Here is a 17,274-nt window from a genome sequence, read left to right as displayed (position 1 = left end):
GCCTATTCAAAGATGGAGGCTTGTTTTTCAAGAGAACTGTCTTCACTGCAGGCCGAGCAGGACGTGTTTACTGACAGGGAGCTCAAACTGTGAAATCTCTCAGCTGTGTGAGACGACTGTTTCCTTTTACAAAGCGTGAAGCGAGCGCAGGAGTCTGGTAGCGTCTCGGCGCTGAAAGCAGCAGCTGCATCACGTCGAGCTTTACGACTGCACAGACTCCACGGCTGGCTCCAAACCACAGGAAGATATTTAAGAAAAGATTACATTTAAACAATCTAAAACACACATTCTGTACGCAACAGGTGATGCAATTTTGATGCAACACTTGCATAAAAAAAAGTCTAAATATTTTACATTTTTGTCACATTTCATGTCCTACTCTGTGTCCTCTCAGGTTGCCAGTTTTGTTCGTGGTTACTCAGCTAATAGTTGTTTTGTTAATGAAGTTTTTATTTCTTTTTATTGACATTGAAAATGGTGGATTTTGAGTGAGTGCCACAAAAAAAATAAACTCCCACATGTTGCAGGGTACACGCAGTATACGCCCGTGGTTGGCATAAAGGTCATATGATTTGCCTGACTGTAAAAGCTGAACATGAAGAATGTGTTGCATTTGCAATAAAAATGTTCTGAGATGTTTTAGGAGAAAAAGAACATTGGTGGAACAATATTTTCAAAGTTTGATTTTGTAATCCAATTTCAAAAAATGCCATTTAACTTGTATTCATCAACTGACCCAAGTAATCTGAGCCAAGTCTGACATTATTGCAGGTGAAAAGTCCATGTACACACTGTGAGTTTACACAAGACTCCTTAAAAACACCTGCTTACCGCTGATATAAATATGACTCACACAGAAACCTGGCACGCTGCGCAGCTTCCTCATACATGACTGCAGGCTCTGCACATGGCTCAGGGGTGTGAGGTGTGTGTGCAGGAGCCTATACCCCGACAAACACACATTCACATGTGACATTAACGTTCGGCGCTCTGTGCATAACATCTCACCTCGCTGCTTCACATTGTATTTAATCACATTTACAACAGGGTCAACATTTTGGGAGCAGAATAACACAAAGATAACAAAATCATCTGCAACAACAACACACCCAGTTTTATAAGAATTCATGCGGCCAAATTCAAGCCAAAAAACAAAAAGGAATGAAACAATCCTTCAAACTGATCCAACCTGCTCAGACAGACGGACTTTGTGGCTCCTTGAAGAACTCTGTTAAAACACTTCATATGAAGAGCCATAAACTGCGACACCAGAGGACAACGGACGCATTTCTGCATTTTATTCAAGTATCAAATCCTGCTTTGTGAACAAGAAACTCAGAATGGCAACAGTGTAGCAGACATAATCACTCACAGTCTACCTAAACACTGTGCTGCGAACACAGTGGTTCTCCAGTGTTCTAACTTTGAAGACATTCAAATAAACTGTGGAGCAAGCAGTTTTATCACAACCCCAAAACTAATGCTAAAAGGAGGGGAATTCCCTTTAAAAACAGCTATGTAACTCGCTGAAATCAGAGCTCAGACCTGAAAACCATGAGCGGAAGCTGACAGAGCAGTGCTGCCGAGCTGGCAGGCGGGTGTGAGGTCAGAAAAGTTCTTTGGGCTCGCTGAACTTGCGTTTCTTCTTATGCGCGGATGCAGACGGCGTTTCCTGGCTGCTGGGGATGTCGTACTGAGAAACCTGAAAGCAGCAGAAGAAGAAACACGCAGTTGACAACCACAGAATTGTGTCGACTGACAGACAACATGCCGTACTGAGAAACCAAAGCGATCGGCGCTGACTCATGCGTGAAACAAACAGGGTTCCTACGCAGTTTCCATTTCAAAAACCATCCACAGCCTTCTGCAGAGAGAAAAGCTGTTTTATCTAATCAAATCAAAAGTGATTTTATTTTTCAGTTTTCCAACAGTGTGTGCTGTAGCCAATTTTTATTATCAATTAACTGGAAAATTATTTTCACAATTAATCATTTAGTCAACACAATGTCAAAAACTGTGGAAAAATGACATCCTCAGATAGCTTCTTTAGTCCAACCAACACTCCAAACCCCAAAGACTCGTTAACTTTATTCACTTACTGTCAGAAATGACAAAGAAAAGCAGCAACTCCTGACATTTTAGAAGCTGGAACCAACAAAGGGTTGACATTTTCACTTGAAAAATGACTTAAAAGATTGGTCGATTATCAAACTAGTTGGCAACTGATTTTCTTTTGATCGACTCATTGTGTCAGCTCCACAGCTCTTACATAACGAGCGGAGTAAGAAGGGCTTCGTTATAGCAGCCTGTGCAGCTTTATGTTCACATGAATTTACTGAGATTGAATCAGCTTCAGATCAGTTTGTAAACGCTGTGAGGACGAGCTTCTCACCACTTTGTCCTTCATAGCTGCCGGCTTTTTGTTGGTCACAGTCAGGTTCGTCTCCTGCATGCACACACAAACATACACACACACACACAATCATTCCATGAAATCATTTTCAACATAGGTTTATACAAAATATTAAATAAATTTACAACTGCGGCTGCTTTTACACACTCAAGCAGCCCAGCTGCTCGTCAATAACCCAAAGTCATAAATGAGTTTTAATAAACCTCGTTAAGATGTTTGGCTTAGATGGTTAATAAAATACTCACTGCCTCAAAGAAACACTTAACTCTTACTTTAAGGTCTAAATGCTGAAAAACCTCAACGAGTATTTCAGGTAGGCTTTGTCTAATCTACGCTCGCTCACAGAGAACAAAGGCCTCAGGTCGTCTGGCTGTAAGAACGGAAGCAGAGAACTGGCAGCTGTTGTTTTCTGAGAGGCTGACTGACCGTAGTGGCCTTGATGATCCGTCCACTCCTGCTCCTCTTCAGGCCCACCTCCATGTCGGAGGTCCTCTTCACCAGAGTGTCCATCTGAGGGGGGACAGATGGTGCGTGACACCACGGGCCGTTAAGTGCACTCAGAGTAGCTTTCTGACTCGTGTTTACACAGACATGTGATGTCTTGTGTTCACACATTTCTCTGTGCATGAACAGTTGAACAGCTATGAAAATCTTCAAAGCAATCCATTTATTCCTCAACACTTTCTTCAAAATGTCCTCGAAAAGAGACGATGAATCCCCAGTTTTCACAGACGAGTCAAATGCGGCTTAACAAAAACATTATTCCCTTTCCCCTCTTTTTTAAATACATTCTACACAAACTTTTCTCTTTCATTTATGCTTTCATTCCTCAGCAACAGTTTGCACTTGACAGGCAATCAGCTAGTAAGATTACTGTATTTTAACGTATAAATTTTGCCTTCTTAAACTTATTTTATGTGTCTCCTACCTCTGTGGCTGCCTCACAACTCTCGATCTTCTCATGGCAGACCATCTGGATCTCTGGAAAAAGATGATGTTCACATAATTTCACTTAAGTCTGAAGAGAAGGATTGTGTTCTGACATTATCGCTCTGTTATTTCTGTTTGTAGGCTAATGAAAACAGAAATATGAACAATATTTGACATTTCTGCCAAAAGACTCTCCTCAATCCGACACACTGGAGCTTTAAGAAAGAAATCCTGTTTTCATTTTCTGAATATTTTCTGCATTCTGGAGATGTTATAGAACACAAGCAATGTTAAAATGAACCCTGCTAAATTCATTATGTACACAGTCGGAGTGAAATAGGAGGACTTACCAGTGTTGTCCAAGTCTGTGCTCTCATTTTCAGGTGTCTCGTGTTCGATCACATGATTCTAAAGATTAAAACGTTGTCACACAGTGTCAACACACTGACCACAACAACCAACACACACACACACACACACACACACACACACACTGCCTGACCACCTGACCTGTAGTCTCACTTGTGTGCGCAATATTTTAGCATTTCACAATTCAGCTGTTCACGCTGCACACACTGCCTCACAGCTTCTACTCCAAAATGAGACTCTGATCTTAAAGATGTTCATGTAGAGCTCAATGCACAAGTAATGAGGTGTTACTGACCTGCAGCGGGACACCCTCCTCCTTCATATTCAGAACCCACTTCTCTGTCACATGAACGCTCTCCTCCACCTGCAGATGTTTAGCAATGTGCACAGCTGTCAATCAAAAAGCAGCTCCTAGAAGTGCTGACTGCAGTGAGCCTCGTCGATTAGGAGGTAAAGGCCAAAAAGCTAAAGACAGCAAACAAACTGAATTGATGAGTTCTAACATGTTTACTCGAGCACATATGAAAGGCTGTACAATGGCTCACTCCCCACTTCAAGTGAGGTTTAACATTTTATTTCAGTCCCTCTGCCTCTTTGCTTCCATGACATAAGACACTTTAATGCTCAGGTTGGGGAATTTCACACAAATATGATTAAAAGAGAGATCAATTAATTTGCATGAGTATCTAGCGATTTTCAGGTACCCTGTCACTCACCTGCTCCAGCCTCTGTCTCTCTGTGGCCATGTCCAACTTCAGTGTGTGGAAGGGAGTCACCACCTCACCCATGGTGAGTTTGACCGGCTCCTTCTCAAACTCCATGCTGTCGCCCTCAGCCTCCTTGAAGCCCGGCGGCTGGTAGTCCTGAGGGGTGACTGGAAAGCAGACAGACAGACAGACAGGGAAACAAAGAGTGAGACAGGGACAAACCAAAAACCTGGACAAGAAAGAGAGCAGGTCTATAAATTCTAAAAGCTGACAAATAAATTCCTTACAGTTTTAATAGCTGCAAATCACAAGTGTTTAGCACATTGCACAAATAAGATACATTTAAATTATTTTTTTAGTTACAAACTCAAATCAGTTAGAGCATCAGATAAATATTCTGAATGTGACAAAAATGCTGCAGAAGGTTTGAGAAGCGCAGCCCGTGAAATTAGTCTGGATATCAAACAGGCGCGCTGCTCAATTTAATTTGTGTTGCATTTGTAGAAAATTGTAAACATGGTCAGCCTGTGTGTGGGTTACCGTTGTCGTAGTAAGCCAGCTTCATGCTGATGCAGACCGTGTCTGGCAGAGGACCCAGGTTCTGCATCAGAGTGTAGAGCTTCCTCACCAACAAGATGCTGGCCTTCTTGGTGTTGCCGCATGACATCGACGTCTTGTTGTTGTTATTGATGCTGGTGAACACAAGAGGCAGGATGACAAATGAATACAAACTATCAGACCACGGCTGATTAAATGTGATTCGTTCAGCAACTTGGCCAGGGAACCAATGTGGTAACTGGTAAGATATGTTAAGGTTTTGTGTTATGTTCTGAGGTGAGGCAGTCACTGTGGATGCTTTATTAGAAAGTGCAGTCACACTTGTGGGTGTTCAGGTGGCAGGGGTCGGTTTATGACTGGACTGATTAAAACTACCCCAACTTTTAACACACCACCTGTCAAATGCTTCTGCTGTCACTCGACGACATTTTGAAGTCTGCCAGATCCAGATCAAAGTGTAGGAGGAAGTCAGTGAACATGAACAAACATGGCGTGAATAACACTTTGAAAATTTCGACCTGAGTCGTGTCAGATGTTCATCAGCACTTGCGGTTGTTTGACAGTGCAGGCAACGACTCCCATCCCTCGCTGCTTATATCTTTTGTTGTTTTGAGTGACACTGTGAGTGTTAACCCGCTCAAATGAGACAGAACATCAAGTATTATTACATCAAGTGTTATTTCCCTTTGTTAGTTGCCCTCACTGATATGACATTTATTCAGTGTCATAAACTTATCATAACTGTCAAGTGGAAAAAAAACACCTGTCAAAGTCCATCTGTGCTCCTTTTGCAGTGTATTGGATCCTAAACTGGTAAAACTCTGTCACTTTCTGAAAGACAAGACAAGCAGATGCTGTACACGAGACCCGTAACAACAATGCAATGTAAACAGCTGCTACAGTAAGTTAGCATTGTTAAACTTAAAGGCAAGAGGACAACCTGCTCATTACCTGGGGCTTCTCTGGGTCAGTGTAGATCTAAAAAGAGTCAAATGGATAAAACATCAGCACTGCAAATATTTCTTTCAGACTGAAAGCAAAGCGCCAAAGTCTGTTTTTTTATGGCTCATATCTGTGACTCAAATCTGAATTTGTCATCACAGTGTGAACAGTATAAACCAAAAGGAACCTGATCCTTTTAATCCTGATTTGGGCCACTTTCATTTGTGTTCAAGATGAGATACAGGTCTGATTTCTCACAATTAAACATAAAAAAAACAAAAACATCCACATACACACACAGAGAGACACACACATAAGAAGTTAGAAAATACTCACAGACAAAATAACTGTCCTCAGCTGGTGGGAGCAAAAATAACAACCATTATGACCACATTACACGTAACACTTAGGAAAAATTGTGAATAAGGACTTACTTCGCTGTTATTGTTGATTTATGTTGTCTAACGCACAATGACTCAATGAAGACATGCAAAAGAAATTTTCTGACTGATTGGAAAGGTTGAATATGACTTACATACTTCTTCTGGATGGCCTCGAAGCAGCCCTGCATCCTGCAAGAATAAATAAGAAACACGCATTTAAATATCATTTTTCAACATATTTTAACAAGGTCAGCTTGGGCTCTCATCACCATGATGTTACTGTACTGATGACTGGGTGTGAGTATATCACATGTAATATGACTTGATGGAGTATTATTGAGCATTCTGAAAAAGTTCCACAAATCACATCCTCACAGTAAAACAGCTGACAGGAATAAACAGTGAATGCTTCTTGATGGTCATCATATCATACTTTATGTTTTTCTTTGACTAAGTCTCACTGTGTGTAAATATTTTCTGAAAGCATCTCCTGAACATACTGTCACGTTACAGATCAATGACTGTGGCCGAGAAGCGTTCTTGTAATATACCAGTGAACAATCTGAACTGCACCAGGACAGCTGTGCTCCTCTCTAAGGACCATCACTTTCTGATCTGTGGGAGGAGACAGCGGGAGAACCATCTCGGTAAATGGGCCTTGATCACCACTGTGACAGTCAGTCAGTCCAACTCTCGAGTGTGATCTCACCTTCGATATATTTGCTCCCGTAGGCATTCTCTGGAAAAAGACCCCGCAGGTATGTGATGCCAGACACTGCGATGGCCAGAAGCTTCTTTATAACAACCAGCGACTGCTGCTCTGACAGAACCTGACTGGGCAACAGCTGAGTAACCTGCATGAGTGAAAATAATTAATCACAAACTGAGTAGCGCTTATTCTTCACAGTGAACACAAACAGGAGCTATCGTGCAACAAGTAAACCAACAACATATTTTATGACATGAAAAATACTAATGTGAGGCAAAATCTGCCCATTTTTACAGCTTGTGATTTAATATTGTCTGTCTAAAGTTTAAAGATCAATAAAACACACGAACACAAAATTAATAATAACTCTAAGAATGTTCGATTATATCATCCTTGTTGATGTTCACATGATCATCAAAACTAAAACAGCTTTATACAGTTATAATCTGGCAAAAAATACGAATAAGAACTGTCAGTCCTAATGTTAGAAAAACCACATTACCTCAACATGCACCAGATGATGACAAATAAATGACAATCATATTGCTTTTGTATCTAATATGACTTTTGTATTTACTCTCCAAACATTGAGAGAAAGTCACATGGCACAGATTCACTCAAACGGCACCTTTTGAACTCGGCTTGTAGCTAACGTTAACCAGCTATCTCACGACTGTGTTCGCTGCATCACTAAACACTTCGTTAGCTAGCATAATGAGTCAAGAGTAAATTTACCTGTGAACTTCTCACTTGTTGAACACATGCCATTGCATTAGTGAAAGATCACAAAAATAAAGGCTGCGAAAAACACAGAGAAGTGATATGAAGTGTCTTATAAGATTGTTTTAGCCAGTTTAACGTCATCATATTCCGTTACTGTAAACCACTACAAGACGGTTCACATATTAGTTAATGTTAGCTAATGTTATTATCCCAGATTTAGGCAACCACCCTTTAAAACAGTATCTTTCACATTAGGATTGTTTTTTACTCACACGGCAACAATAAAATAATATTCTACCAAAACAACAAGGGGAATATAATCCGCTTTTTAAGAAAGTTAGGGCTTAACGTTGAACGAGTTCCCGCTCCCGCTAGAGTACGTTGTCTGCCAATGGTCAACAAGTAGCCAATCACAAAACAAGTAGCTTAATTGTCCCAGACCCTAAGTGTACTTTCAAGGGATGATATTATTTGTGGCAAACATGGCTGCGAGCCTCTCGTTGAGCTATTTAGATGTTTTCTTTTATTACTGATACAACGCAAAGTGTGTTACATTAAAAATCAACATGTTATAGCTATAACATATCTTCTGTGCTCGTCAGGTGCTTTGTTTTGATGCAGTGCAGCCCCCGCATCAACGACAGTCTCCATCTTGGAAAATCATTGGATGACTGGCTGTCATTCACATAGAGTAGTGGTATCCCATTGGCTAAATGTGAGCCAATACTGCTTGTCTATTGGTTACTGTATATGTCAATCACAGGTCGGACTCCTCCCGGCAGTGACGTCATACCTCGTTACGCCATTTTTGTTGGGGAGCAGTCGTGTCCAGAAGAGAAGGATTAGATTCAATACAGGTACACTAAACGGTACCTTCGTATATTTATCTAGTTGAATTGTGCGGCAAACGTGACACTTGACTGTCTGTCACACTCACACAATGTCGTCAGAAAACCTGGACTCAGATACTCAGGTGGACTACGAGGACGAAAAACAGGTGGGTTTCTGACTGCTGTCTTGATGTTTTGGCTAACCATGGAGCATGCTAGCTAGAAGTGGCTAACATCAGCTAGCACAAGTGGTGTGTGTACGCTCAGCGCTGCGCCAAGGCGGGGGAGGACCCCTGGCAGGCATGTAGAGCTGTGATAAGCTGTTCGCCGGGCTGAAAATTGTCTTATCGTGACTGTCCCACTGTACAGACCACCTTGCCAGTGTGTCACTTTGTTTTGTCCCTTGCCTTGTGTCATTGGCTGGCGAGTCCACAGCAGCTCGGGCCTCATTGGTCTGTCCTGGAGGGTGTCAAAACGTGCGGTGGAGGTCTGACAGTGTCCAAATAAAGACATAACTTGGTGATTTCACTCGTTATACTTTGAACCGGTAGAGGCACACGCACTGAAAGATTAACTCATAATCCTTAGTGGCACATGGCCTCAGATGTGCCTTGTAGTTTTCTCCAGACAATGACAACAACTGCAGTGTGACAGTGCTTCCGCATTTCCATACAGTGCTCCAACCACGGCAGCGATGTGCACGCAGTTCAGCACTTGTATCAGTGTTTTAGCTGCTGACATCAGTGTGGATCAGCATACACATCCAGAGTGATTAGGTTTCTCAGCCAATAAGGCCGAATTTTGTTTCTACTGCTTACATTTATTGTTGTTTGACATTACAGTATTAAAGAAACCACGATAGTAATGCCCATACCAAGAATCTGATTTAGCAGTTGATTTGTAGTGATAATTTGGATACCTAACTTGTAAGGAAATCTACAGCACGAGCAATAATGATAATACTGATATAAAGGCCGACCTTTATATGCATCTGACAGGCTTCCAAACAGGAAAGCAGTTGCATAGTCAGACTTGTTTTTCTTAAACCAGTTTGTTTTTATGCTTAAGGTTGGGTGTGCGCACACTCCAACTGTGTAACATTAGGGATTCACGAGGGCCTCCTCAAATCCACTGAGCCCAAATCATAGTGCTGTTTAAACCCACAACGCTTTATTTTTTGTCAATAGCACAGTTTTAAAAGACACCCAATGTGTCAGAGAAGTAATGCAATTGGTATCTAATGTCAGTTTGATTTCATTTTCCTAATAAATAACCTTAAACCCCATTGACTTGTAATTCAGCTTCAGCAAGACAGCGGGACAAGCAGATATAGCATATCCATATGGCCAAATAGTGTGGAAGAAATGTTTTGTTAAACTTTGAAGCTACCAAAGGAGATTTTCATAGTTCTGCACCAAACAGTTTAAAACTGATCTAGAAGGTACACAAAGAATGTGTTGCCAGATTGTGCAGTTTTCCTGCATTCGTGCCAGATATAGTATCTCATAAATTTCTCGTCATGGACCCAAGTGAATTAGCACACTTGGTGCCACACGTCCCCCCCTCCTCCTGAGGGAATCTGTTCATCGGCTTCTGTCCTGAGTCACATTTTATCCCTGCCCTAGCAAGCTTTGCAGGCTGAGTGCCCTATCTTGTCTACAGAGTGGAAGTAGGTCTGCACCAGCTGTACGTGCAGGGAGTTAGTTCATAAAATGGCCTTATGGAGTTTGACCGCTTTAGTTCATTGTGTACTTTGCACCTACTGGTTCCTTAGATGGTTAACATTTAGTTAAAACGCTTGATTTGTACTGTTTACACAAGCAAGGTGTGCCCTTGTGGCCTCAATTACTGGCCTCAATATCGATGGGACAGGGACTTGAACGACAGGTATCTAACCAGTTTGGCTAGTGTTAGTCAATGGCAACAGTGTAAACACTGGCACTGTCTTCACAACTTGCAACCTTAAGCTTCCGTAACCACCTCCTGGTATTATGAGAGCCTGAGAGTGTTGTCACGTTCCTGCGTCTCAACCACAGTTCCCAGAATGTTTCTAAAAAACACACACCTTGAATTTCCCTCGGGATCAATAAAGTATCCATCTATCTATCTATATACCTGTCTATCTATCTCCATCATAACAGAACTGTCCAATGTGGATAACATTCCAGTAATAATTTAACAAAATTAGATTTGCTTAAGAGGACTTGTACAGACTTGTGATGGTCAGAGTTTTTGCTTGAACAGATGCCTGCCAGCACTTTTGTGCACAAAATGTTTCAACACGTGACCTCTGTTGTTGTCAGTGTAAGCTTCCAAAAATCATTAGACAACCCTTTTATATCACTGTTAGTAACACGCTTTGTCCTCTTTGAGAGTTTTTTCTTTTCTGGCATGATATCAGAGACTGTAATAGAAGAACATTCATGCTCTGACTCATACCCATCATAAAGTATCTTCAGTTCCCACCAGTCATTGTCATAATTTGTAGGCCTGTTCAGAGCAAAGGTTTTCAAGTGCAGTTCTAGTATTTCTGAAGAGTGAAAGGCCCTGTTTATCTGGAAGGTTTAGGTGTTTTTGTAGTAGCAGCAGCATTTTTGGAATTGTAGGATGACCATAATTAAGTGCCTGTCACATAAGCAGCTGTTCCAGTTGAGCTTAAACCTTCCTGAAGATGTATCAGTAGACCTTCAGAAAAAGAGGCCCTGTTTTCTGCAAAGGAGGGGTGTTTATGTCTGTTTGTTCTTGTCTGCACAGGACTCCCAGGAGAAGAATGCAAACCCAGTGAAAGCAGAGGAGGCCAAACTGAAGGCCAAGTACCCTGGCCTGGCCCAGAAGCCCGGCGGCTCAGACTTCCTAATGAAGAGATTACAGAAAGGGGTAGGTGACCATGGTTTCATGATAACATGAGTTGTCATATTAACCTGCAGTTCACTGTTAAATGCTGCATGTTCCTCTGAGCAGAATCTCTCGGTCATGCTGTGTGTTTGTAACACATTAGCTCTGTTAGTTCTTTGCTCCCTTAACCAAACACACCACAGGACTCTGCTGCTCACCAACTAACCAATTCTCCTCCTGCCAATTTCAGTATGAATGTTGTTGTGCCATCTTGGTTCAACCTGGGCCACTTTACCTGCAGTCTCGCTGGAACATTTCAGATTCTTGATATCGTTTGTAGGCCTTGCGCTGAGTAGCCAAGCCAGTGATAGTAACCATAGTAACAGCATGAGAAGACACGCTCTGTTGCGGTCAGCGTTCGAGTTCAGTTTGTCATTTGGTAAGTAGCAGGCTATTTGTCCCAAACACATTTTCTGTGGCCTGGTTTGCTAAGGATTCTGTCATGGGATGATGGGATGCTGTTTTAGTCCTGGAATCTCTTGTGGCAGCACAGAGAACCCGTCTTGCATATTTTTCCAATAAGATTATTTATTATGTAAATTGGCTGATACTGAATACTGATCAGCGGGCGAACAAGCAGATCACCCATGGTTCCTGTCATCAAAGACATGACTGATACAGTTATGTGTCCCTCACAACCAATCAGTGAGGGCTTCTAACTATAGCTGCCATTTAGTAGTCCATTCAACAATCCTACTGGGCTTAATCTATTGAAGCTGGGAGAAAAATAATTTCTCCACAGACTAAACCTCAGTAGACTAGAGAGCAACGCAGCAGCCCATTGGATGAATTATTGTTTTATTTGTAATTTGAACAGCACACAAGGGCGTTCTCTCTCCTCCTTCACATTGCTCTCTCCGCCTACACGTCACGTACATGTTACAGAGAACTTCCACCACTGGAGATTGTGGAAAGTCATTCTGGGAAATCACTGACTAGGAGTAGGAGTAGCTGAGGGCGACTGAGAAGAAAGCCAAAAAGTAAATTGCAGCACATCATCATAACTCACAGAAAGAACATCATCAAAGACAGATGAGAATCTGAGTGTGGAGTTTTCCTTTTGTTTATTTCGTTGATTGAATATGCACAATGCAGTACTCAACTAAAAAATTAAATAACTGAACGTTGTATCTTTTGGTGCCGAGAAAAAATTGGACGTATTCTTCCGAATTGATATTCATGTAAGCCTGTCTGTCACTGTGATAATTCCTCCTGTTGCTGTGCAAAGATTCCTTCCTAATGAGGTGCCAATTGAAGATATGGTGGGACAAAATCCACATTCCTAGTTTTGTGCTGAAATACATTCCAGGGAATTTTATACCAAAAAGACTTGAAATTTGGTACAAATGATTTGACTAAGGAGCACAGCATGGTCACTGTGACAATCCATGCACCATCTCTTGTTGTAGTTGTGCATTTGTCTATGTAGAATTTTCCATTGCTGTCTGACACTTCTACAATAAGCACATGAAAGCCACTGTAGAAGAAGAAAGCAAGAAAAGCACTTTTTTTAAAGATGTTTGGATGTTTTGGAAAGAGGCACGGGAAGGTGGTTTTGGTACCAAAGGCCACAAGCCAACAAGCCTGGCATGAGAAGCATGCGATGGGTTTAAATGAGCCTGCTGAAGCCTCATTTGCTGTGTTGTTGCTCTGAGTTTTGGAATAAATTTTGCACAGAACAGGGACTGTGGGTTTTGTCCTGGATTGCTTAAGGACAGGTGCTCCACAGGGCCAGTATGGACAGGAGGAGCAATCACAGGGACTAATAACGCTTTCACTTCATGTTGTCTTAAATAAAAACCACCACTTGTTTTCTTTGTTTAATTAAATCAGTAAGCAGATGTGAGCACCTCTCTTCTCTTTCCTCGCACAGCAAAAGTACTTTGACTCGGGCGACTACAATATGGCCAAGGCCAAGATGAAGAACAAGCAGCTTCCTGTGGCAGGGCCTGACAAGAACCTGGTGACTGGTGACCACATTCCCACGCCGCAGGATCTGCCCCAGAGGAAGTCCTCCTTGGTGACAAGCAAGCTAGCCGGCTAGCCTCCACCATCCTAGAAGCACCCTCATCCCCTCCTGGGGCTCCCGGCAAACGCCTCCTTCTCCTCTTCCTCCTCTTCCTCCTCACCCATGTCCCCAATATGTCCACCCCCACTCCTCTCTTCCCTTGTCATCCCCAGGCACCACTGGCTTTAACATGTCGGGCAGAGTTGTATAAGTTAAAACTCCATTTGCTTGTATGTGGGTGGGGCGGGGTGGGAGGGATGGAGGTTCAGGCAGGCCTTGAGGTCGCAGCCTTCTCTGCCTTCTCACCACGCACAGCTCTGCCCCTCTGCGCACTCTGCTCTACCGCCTCCCTCATGTCTTCTTGGTTTTCAGTGTTCCAAGATGCATCACAGTAGGTGTGTGTCATCGGGCAGGGGTTGGATGGGATGAGTTAATGCACTTTGTAGTCTGTATATTATGCTTTGTTTTTTTTTTTTTGCATCCTAAATGACACCAAAATAATGTGTGTAAGGGAGTTAGGAACCATGATCACAGCGCATTCTTTGATTGTTATGTTCCCAGTCTATGCTGGCGGCGGGCCTCAGCCGGAGGGTTTGGTAGATGTATGTGATTAATCGCTTGCGTACCAAATCTGCAAGGGGCTGCTGCTTAGCTTACGAGTTGTTTAGCATTCACTGACACCATATTAGGAAATGCAGGGAAGCGAATGGAGGCTTCCTTTCATCTCATCCTGTGGTCACTTATTGTCAGACGGAAACTCAAGGTCATCTTCTGCAGCTCAGCCGAACAGGGATTTGAAAGGCCACTTCCACTTTTTGCCCCCTCTGTGCTCATGTTACTTTAATTCTTGACTCCCTTTGCTCCTGTTCTCTCTATGCTGCATGATTGTAACAAAAAAAAAAAAGAAAGAAATTTACCGTGTTTTTAAATGGGAGTGGGGCACTTGCTTAGTGATAGGAACTTATCAAAACAAACACACAAAGCCCTGAAACGTCCACAGTCACATTTCCTTCCCTTCTTTCCTGTTTGCTGTCCTGACAATCCATATACACATGCTCCAGTTAGAGGCTCAGGACGAGAGCCAGCTGAGTGTATCTTTGTATTATTTTTAATGGCTGGGAACGCTCCCAGTCTCTGAGTTGAGTCTTAGTTGAGTTGCATCAAGACGTGTGTTTACTATGAGCCTAAAAGATTTGCAGGGGGATTGAAGAACCCTGCACAGAGTATATGCTTCTGTAAATAATACTCAAACAAGCACGTAATTCGTGATAAGCTTGGCGCTTTGAGGACCAGAGCGGCTAACATGCCTGAGTGGAATGGTAGTGCTAAATCGACTCACTTGGGATTACACCCTGGGATTTCTGGCTTGCAAATCTTGTGCTTTACCAACTGGGCCAAATTTCACACTGCAGCTAACAGGCTCGAAGACCACGGGCACACTTGTCTTTCCAACGTGACTGTTACTATCATGTCGTGATGTGATGAGGCAGACTGCAGCCTAGGCTGGTTTGGCTCTCATTGTATTTGGAGATCTGAGCACAAGAGTGATTTGACCCCCATCCAGACATCTTACTTACAGCTGTCAACCTGGAAACACAGATCCAGACGTGGCTGAAAGTTTCAGTGTCGCGCGCCAACACGTGTACTTTGACAGGACTGCTATATCCGATCACAAAGGTCCCACTGAAAGGACAACCAGTAACCACAGGGGTAGTTTTTATAGTTGTGTCCTGCAATGGGACTTGTGCAGCAGAAGAATCACTCTTACTCAGCTAAGAGAGATTTCACATTTTTTGAGATCGTTTTCTCAACACTTTCAGAACATAGATATACAGTCAGACATAGTGGTTCCCTTGACAGCTTGCCGTCTTTGGCACTTCATGTTGTGAAACACTAACTATAGTAAAAGGATCACCACTACTTTACTTCCCTAAAACCTTAGCTGGAGTGTAGACGTAGTTCTGCTATCAGCGCCCATAGAACAGTGGGTTTATTCCCAAACTGACATACTACACAGACTGATCTTTGATCTCAGGGGTGTCAGAGGGTAAACGGCAAGCAACCTGATAACCACAGGTGTCAGCCCGGCTCCCGAGATCAACATCGCAGGCCCAAAGTGGGACACTGCGTGCCTGCGGGACACTTTCACTCTAACACTTGGCAAAGCAGAGAGGGATTTTATAACACATGATGAGGGGGGCAAAGTGTGAGTCTCTGCTCCTGGTCCCACCTGTTAATGTGGTTTGACCTCTGAAAGAGAGGTGAAAAGTGCGATCAACAAATCTGCAGATTTTGAGGTGCCGTCCACACTTTGAAGAATCTGAACTGGATGCCGGCGCTCACTAAGAATCAGCCTCCTTGTATAATACTGCTTCAGGGAACCTTCACAGACGCACACTCCACCATGTAGGCTAGGTGATAGGGTGCATGCACCATAACATTTTCAACCTCACTTGTTTTGCATTACTGAGACTCTAAAATGTGTCAAATTTGCAGTGGGTGAAAGAGATCTGACCTGTTCCTATTTGCTTGTTATGGAGTTGTATGAATGCACTGCTTTTCTCTGTTCCAGCCAATGTAAATAGACTTCAACAGGGAGGGATTTTTCTGATGTTTCTCACCTGTATTTCACTCTGTCATAGCTTGAGCTATTTTGTGATTCAATGGTTCCTCTCTCCTTTCTGTTTAACACTACGTCTGCTCTATCTTGGCGAACTGCAGAGGCTATGTGAATCTGTATCATATGAAAATATGTGTAAATGCTGCTGATTCAGTCAAAGACAAATCCAAGAGACGATACCCTGTAAAGAACGCCTGCTCTCTTGATTCTACCAATATGACTCTCTTCTCTCCAAGTATCTGTTTAAGAGTCCTATAGCTCCTGTGGCAAAGTCCATTCAGTTGAGGCTGTGGTAAACCTCAATGTAAATTCTACAACTTAACTTAAATGGTGCAATGTTGAATTTGATCCAGCTTTTGGTCGTCCAGAGCTCGAAAAGAGAAGTCTGGAACACTTGTTGTCACTGTAATTGACATGTACTGATCATTTTGTCATATTATATTTAAAGGCCCACAGTTTCCTGCTTTGAGAAGTAAAGATGGCTAAAAGAAATGGGTGATTAAGCCCCAGTGTTCTATGAAATAACAGTGGACAGAAGTTCTTGAATGCAACTTGATGTTTGGCTTTGCACAGAGCAGTTCAGCGAGAGGAAATGGTAGGGGGTGTTTCAAACCCAACACACAGGGTGTCTCTCGTTCAGCTATGATAAACACGTGCCAGAATGTATAAAGAAATGACAGGCTGTGTGCTCTGAAGTACTTTTTGTGCTGCTTTTACCTTATCCGTTTCTTTGTTGTTTTGCAAGTAAATGTTTCTCTCTTCTTTTGTTTGTTTCTTTTTTTTTTCTTGTGTTCTCTTATTGCATAATTAGTAAATTTCATCCTGGCCCAAGTTAACTGCAGGGAAATCAGAGGCACCCTTACTTCCAGGAAAAAAAAAAATAAATAAATAAGGGTTTACATGATAAAGAGGATGACTGGAGAACACGGGAATGATTTTAAGAAAGTACAGGAGTACTTGGAATGTTTCAGTTGTATGGGAGTAGGTGAAAGGATTTTTGTCAGTATTTGAAATAAACTTTTACATTAATAAGATTTCCTTGTTTTTATCGATGTCTCTGCTCAGTTTACTTGCGACAACACGCTGAGACCGCCTACACACATCAAAAAGGTCCCAGATTGAAGAGCACCGGGTTGAAATTAGTGGGCAAGTGGAGGAGGTGCTGACAGGGCGTACAACCTCCCACT

At 42.4% G+C, this 17,274-nt stretch overlaps 2 protein-coding genes across 5 annotated transcripts; one reads left to right on the top strand and one right to left on the bottom strand.

Annotated features, from left to right (window-relative positions):
* Positions 1-1,011: 1,011 nt before the first annotated feature.
* hormad1 (HORMA domain containing 1) lies at positions 1,012-8,362 on the bottom strand. Of its 4 annotated transcripts, none has more exons than XM_046398297.1 (16): positions 8,007-8,180; positions 7,747-7,760; positions 7,012-7,156; positions 6,854-6,917; positions 6,455-6,491; positions 6,256-6,276; positions 5,929-5,955; positions 5,741-5,808; positions 4,960-5,111; positions 4,417-4,586; positions 4,008-4,076; positions 3,694-3,751; positions 3,342-3,394; positions 2,840-2,923; positions 2,393-2,446; positions 1,012-1,702 (listed from the first exon to the last, which is right to left on the bottom strand). In XM_046398297.1, exons 4-16 carry the CDS (start codon positions 6,904-6,906, stop codon positions 1,607-1,609), a joined length of 942 nt encoding a protein of 313 aa, XP_046254253.1. In that variant the 5' UTR covers positions 6,907-6,917; positions 7,012-7,156; positions 7,747-7,760; positions 8,007-8,180; the 3' UTR covers positions 1,012-1,606. The 4 variants fall into 4 exon arrangements, with proteins under 4 accessions (XP_046254253.1, XP_046254250.1, XP_046254251.1 ...); XM_046398294.1 differs by having other exon boundaries at positions 7,747-7,809; positions 8,007-8,177; XM_046398295.1 differs by having other exon boundaries at positions 4,429-4,586; positions 7,747-7,809; positions 8,007-8,167.
* Positions 8,363-8,525: 163 nt separating this feature from the next.
* Positions 8,526-17,121, top strand: ensab (endosulfine alpha b). Its single transcript, XM_046398299.1, has 3 exons — positions 8,526-8,731; positions 11,319-11,441; positions 13,333-17,121. Exons 1-3 carry the CDS (start codon positions 8,675-8,677, stop codon positions 13,501-13,503), a joined length of 351 nt encoding a protein of 116 aa, XP_046254255.1. The 5' UTR covers positions 8,526-8,674; the 3' UTR covers positions 13,504-17,121.
* Positions 17,122-17,274: the final 153 nt, after the last annotated feature.

This window comes from Scatophagus argus, chromosome 9, assembly GCF_020382885.2.
Source record: "Scatophagus argus isolate fScaArg1 chromosome 9, fScaArg1.pri, whole genome shotgun sequence".
Classification (NCBI taxonomy): domain Eukaryota; kingdom Metazoa; phylum Chordata; class Actinopteri; family Scatophagidae; genus Scatophagus; species Scatophagus argus.
This window is presented reverse-complemented; position numbering and strand designations above follow the sequence as displayed.

Coding starts and splice junctions, on each gene's coding strand:
- ensab (XM_046398299.1), top strand. CDS start 8,675: ATGTCGTCAGAAAACCTGGACTCAGATACTCAGGTGGACTACGAGGAC. Junction 8,732..11,318: donor ACTACGAGGACGAAAAACAG/GTGGGTTTCTGA, acceptor TTGTCTGCACAG/GACTCCCAGGAGAAGAATGC. Junction 11,442..13,332: donor TGAAGAGATTACAGAAAGGG/GTAGGTGACCAT, acceptor TTCCTCGCACAG/CAAAAGTACTTTGACTCGGG.
- hormad1 (XM_046398294.1), bottom strand. CDS start 7,779: ATGGCATGTGTTCAACAAGTGAGAAGTTCACAG. Junction 5,809..5,928: donor CTGACCCAGAGAAGCCCCAG/GTAATGAGCAGG, acceptor CTTGTCTTTCAG/AAAGTGACAGAGTTTTACCA. Junction 2,924..3,341: donor GTTGTGAGGCAGCCACAGAG/GTAGGAGACACA, acceptor GTCCCCCCTCAG/ATGGACACTCTGGTGAAGAG.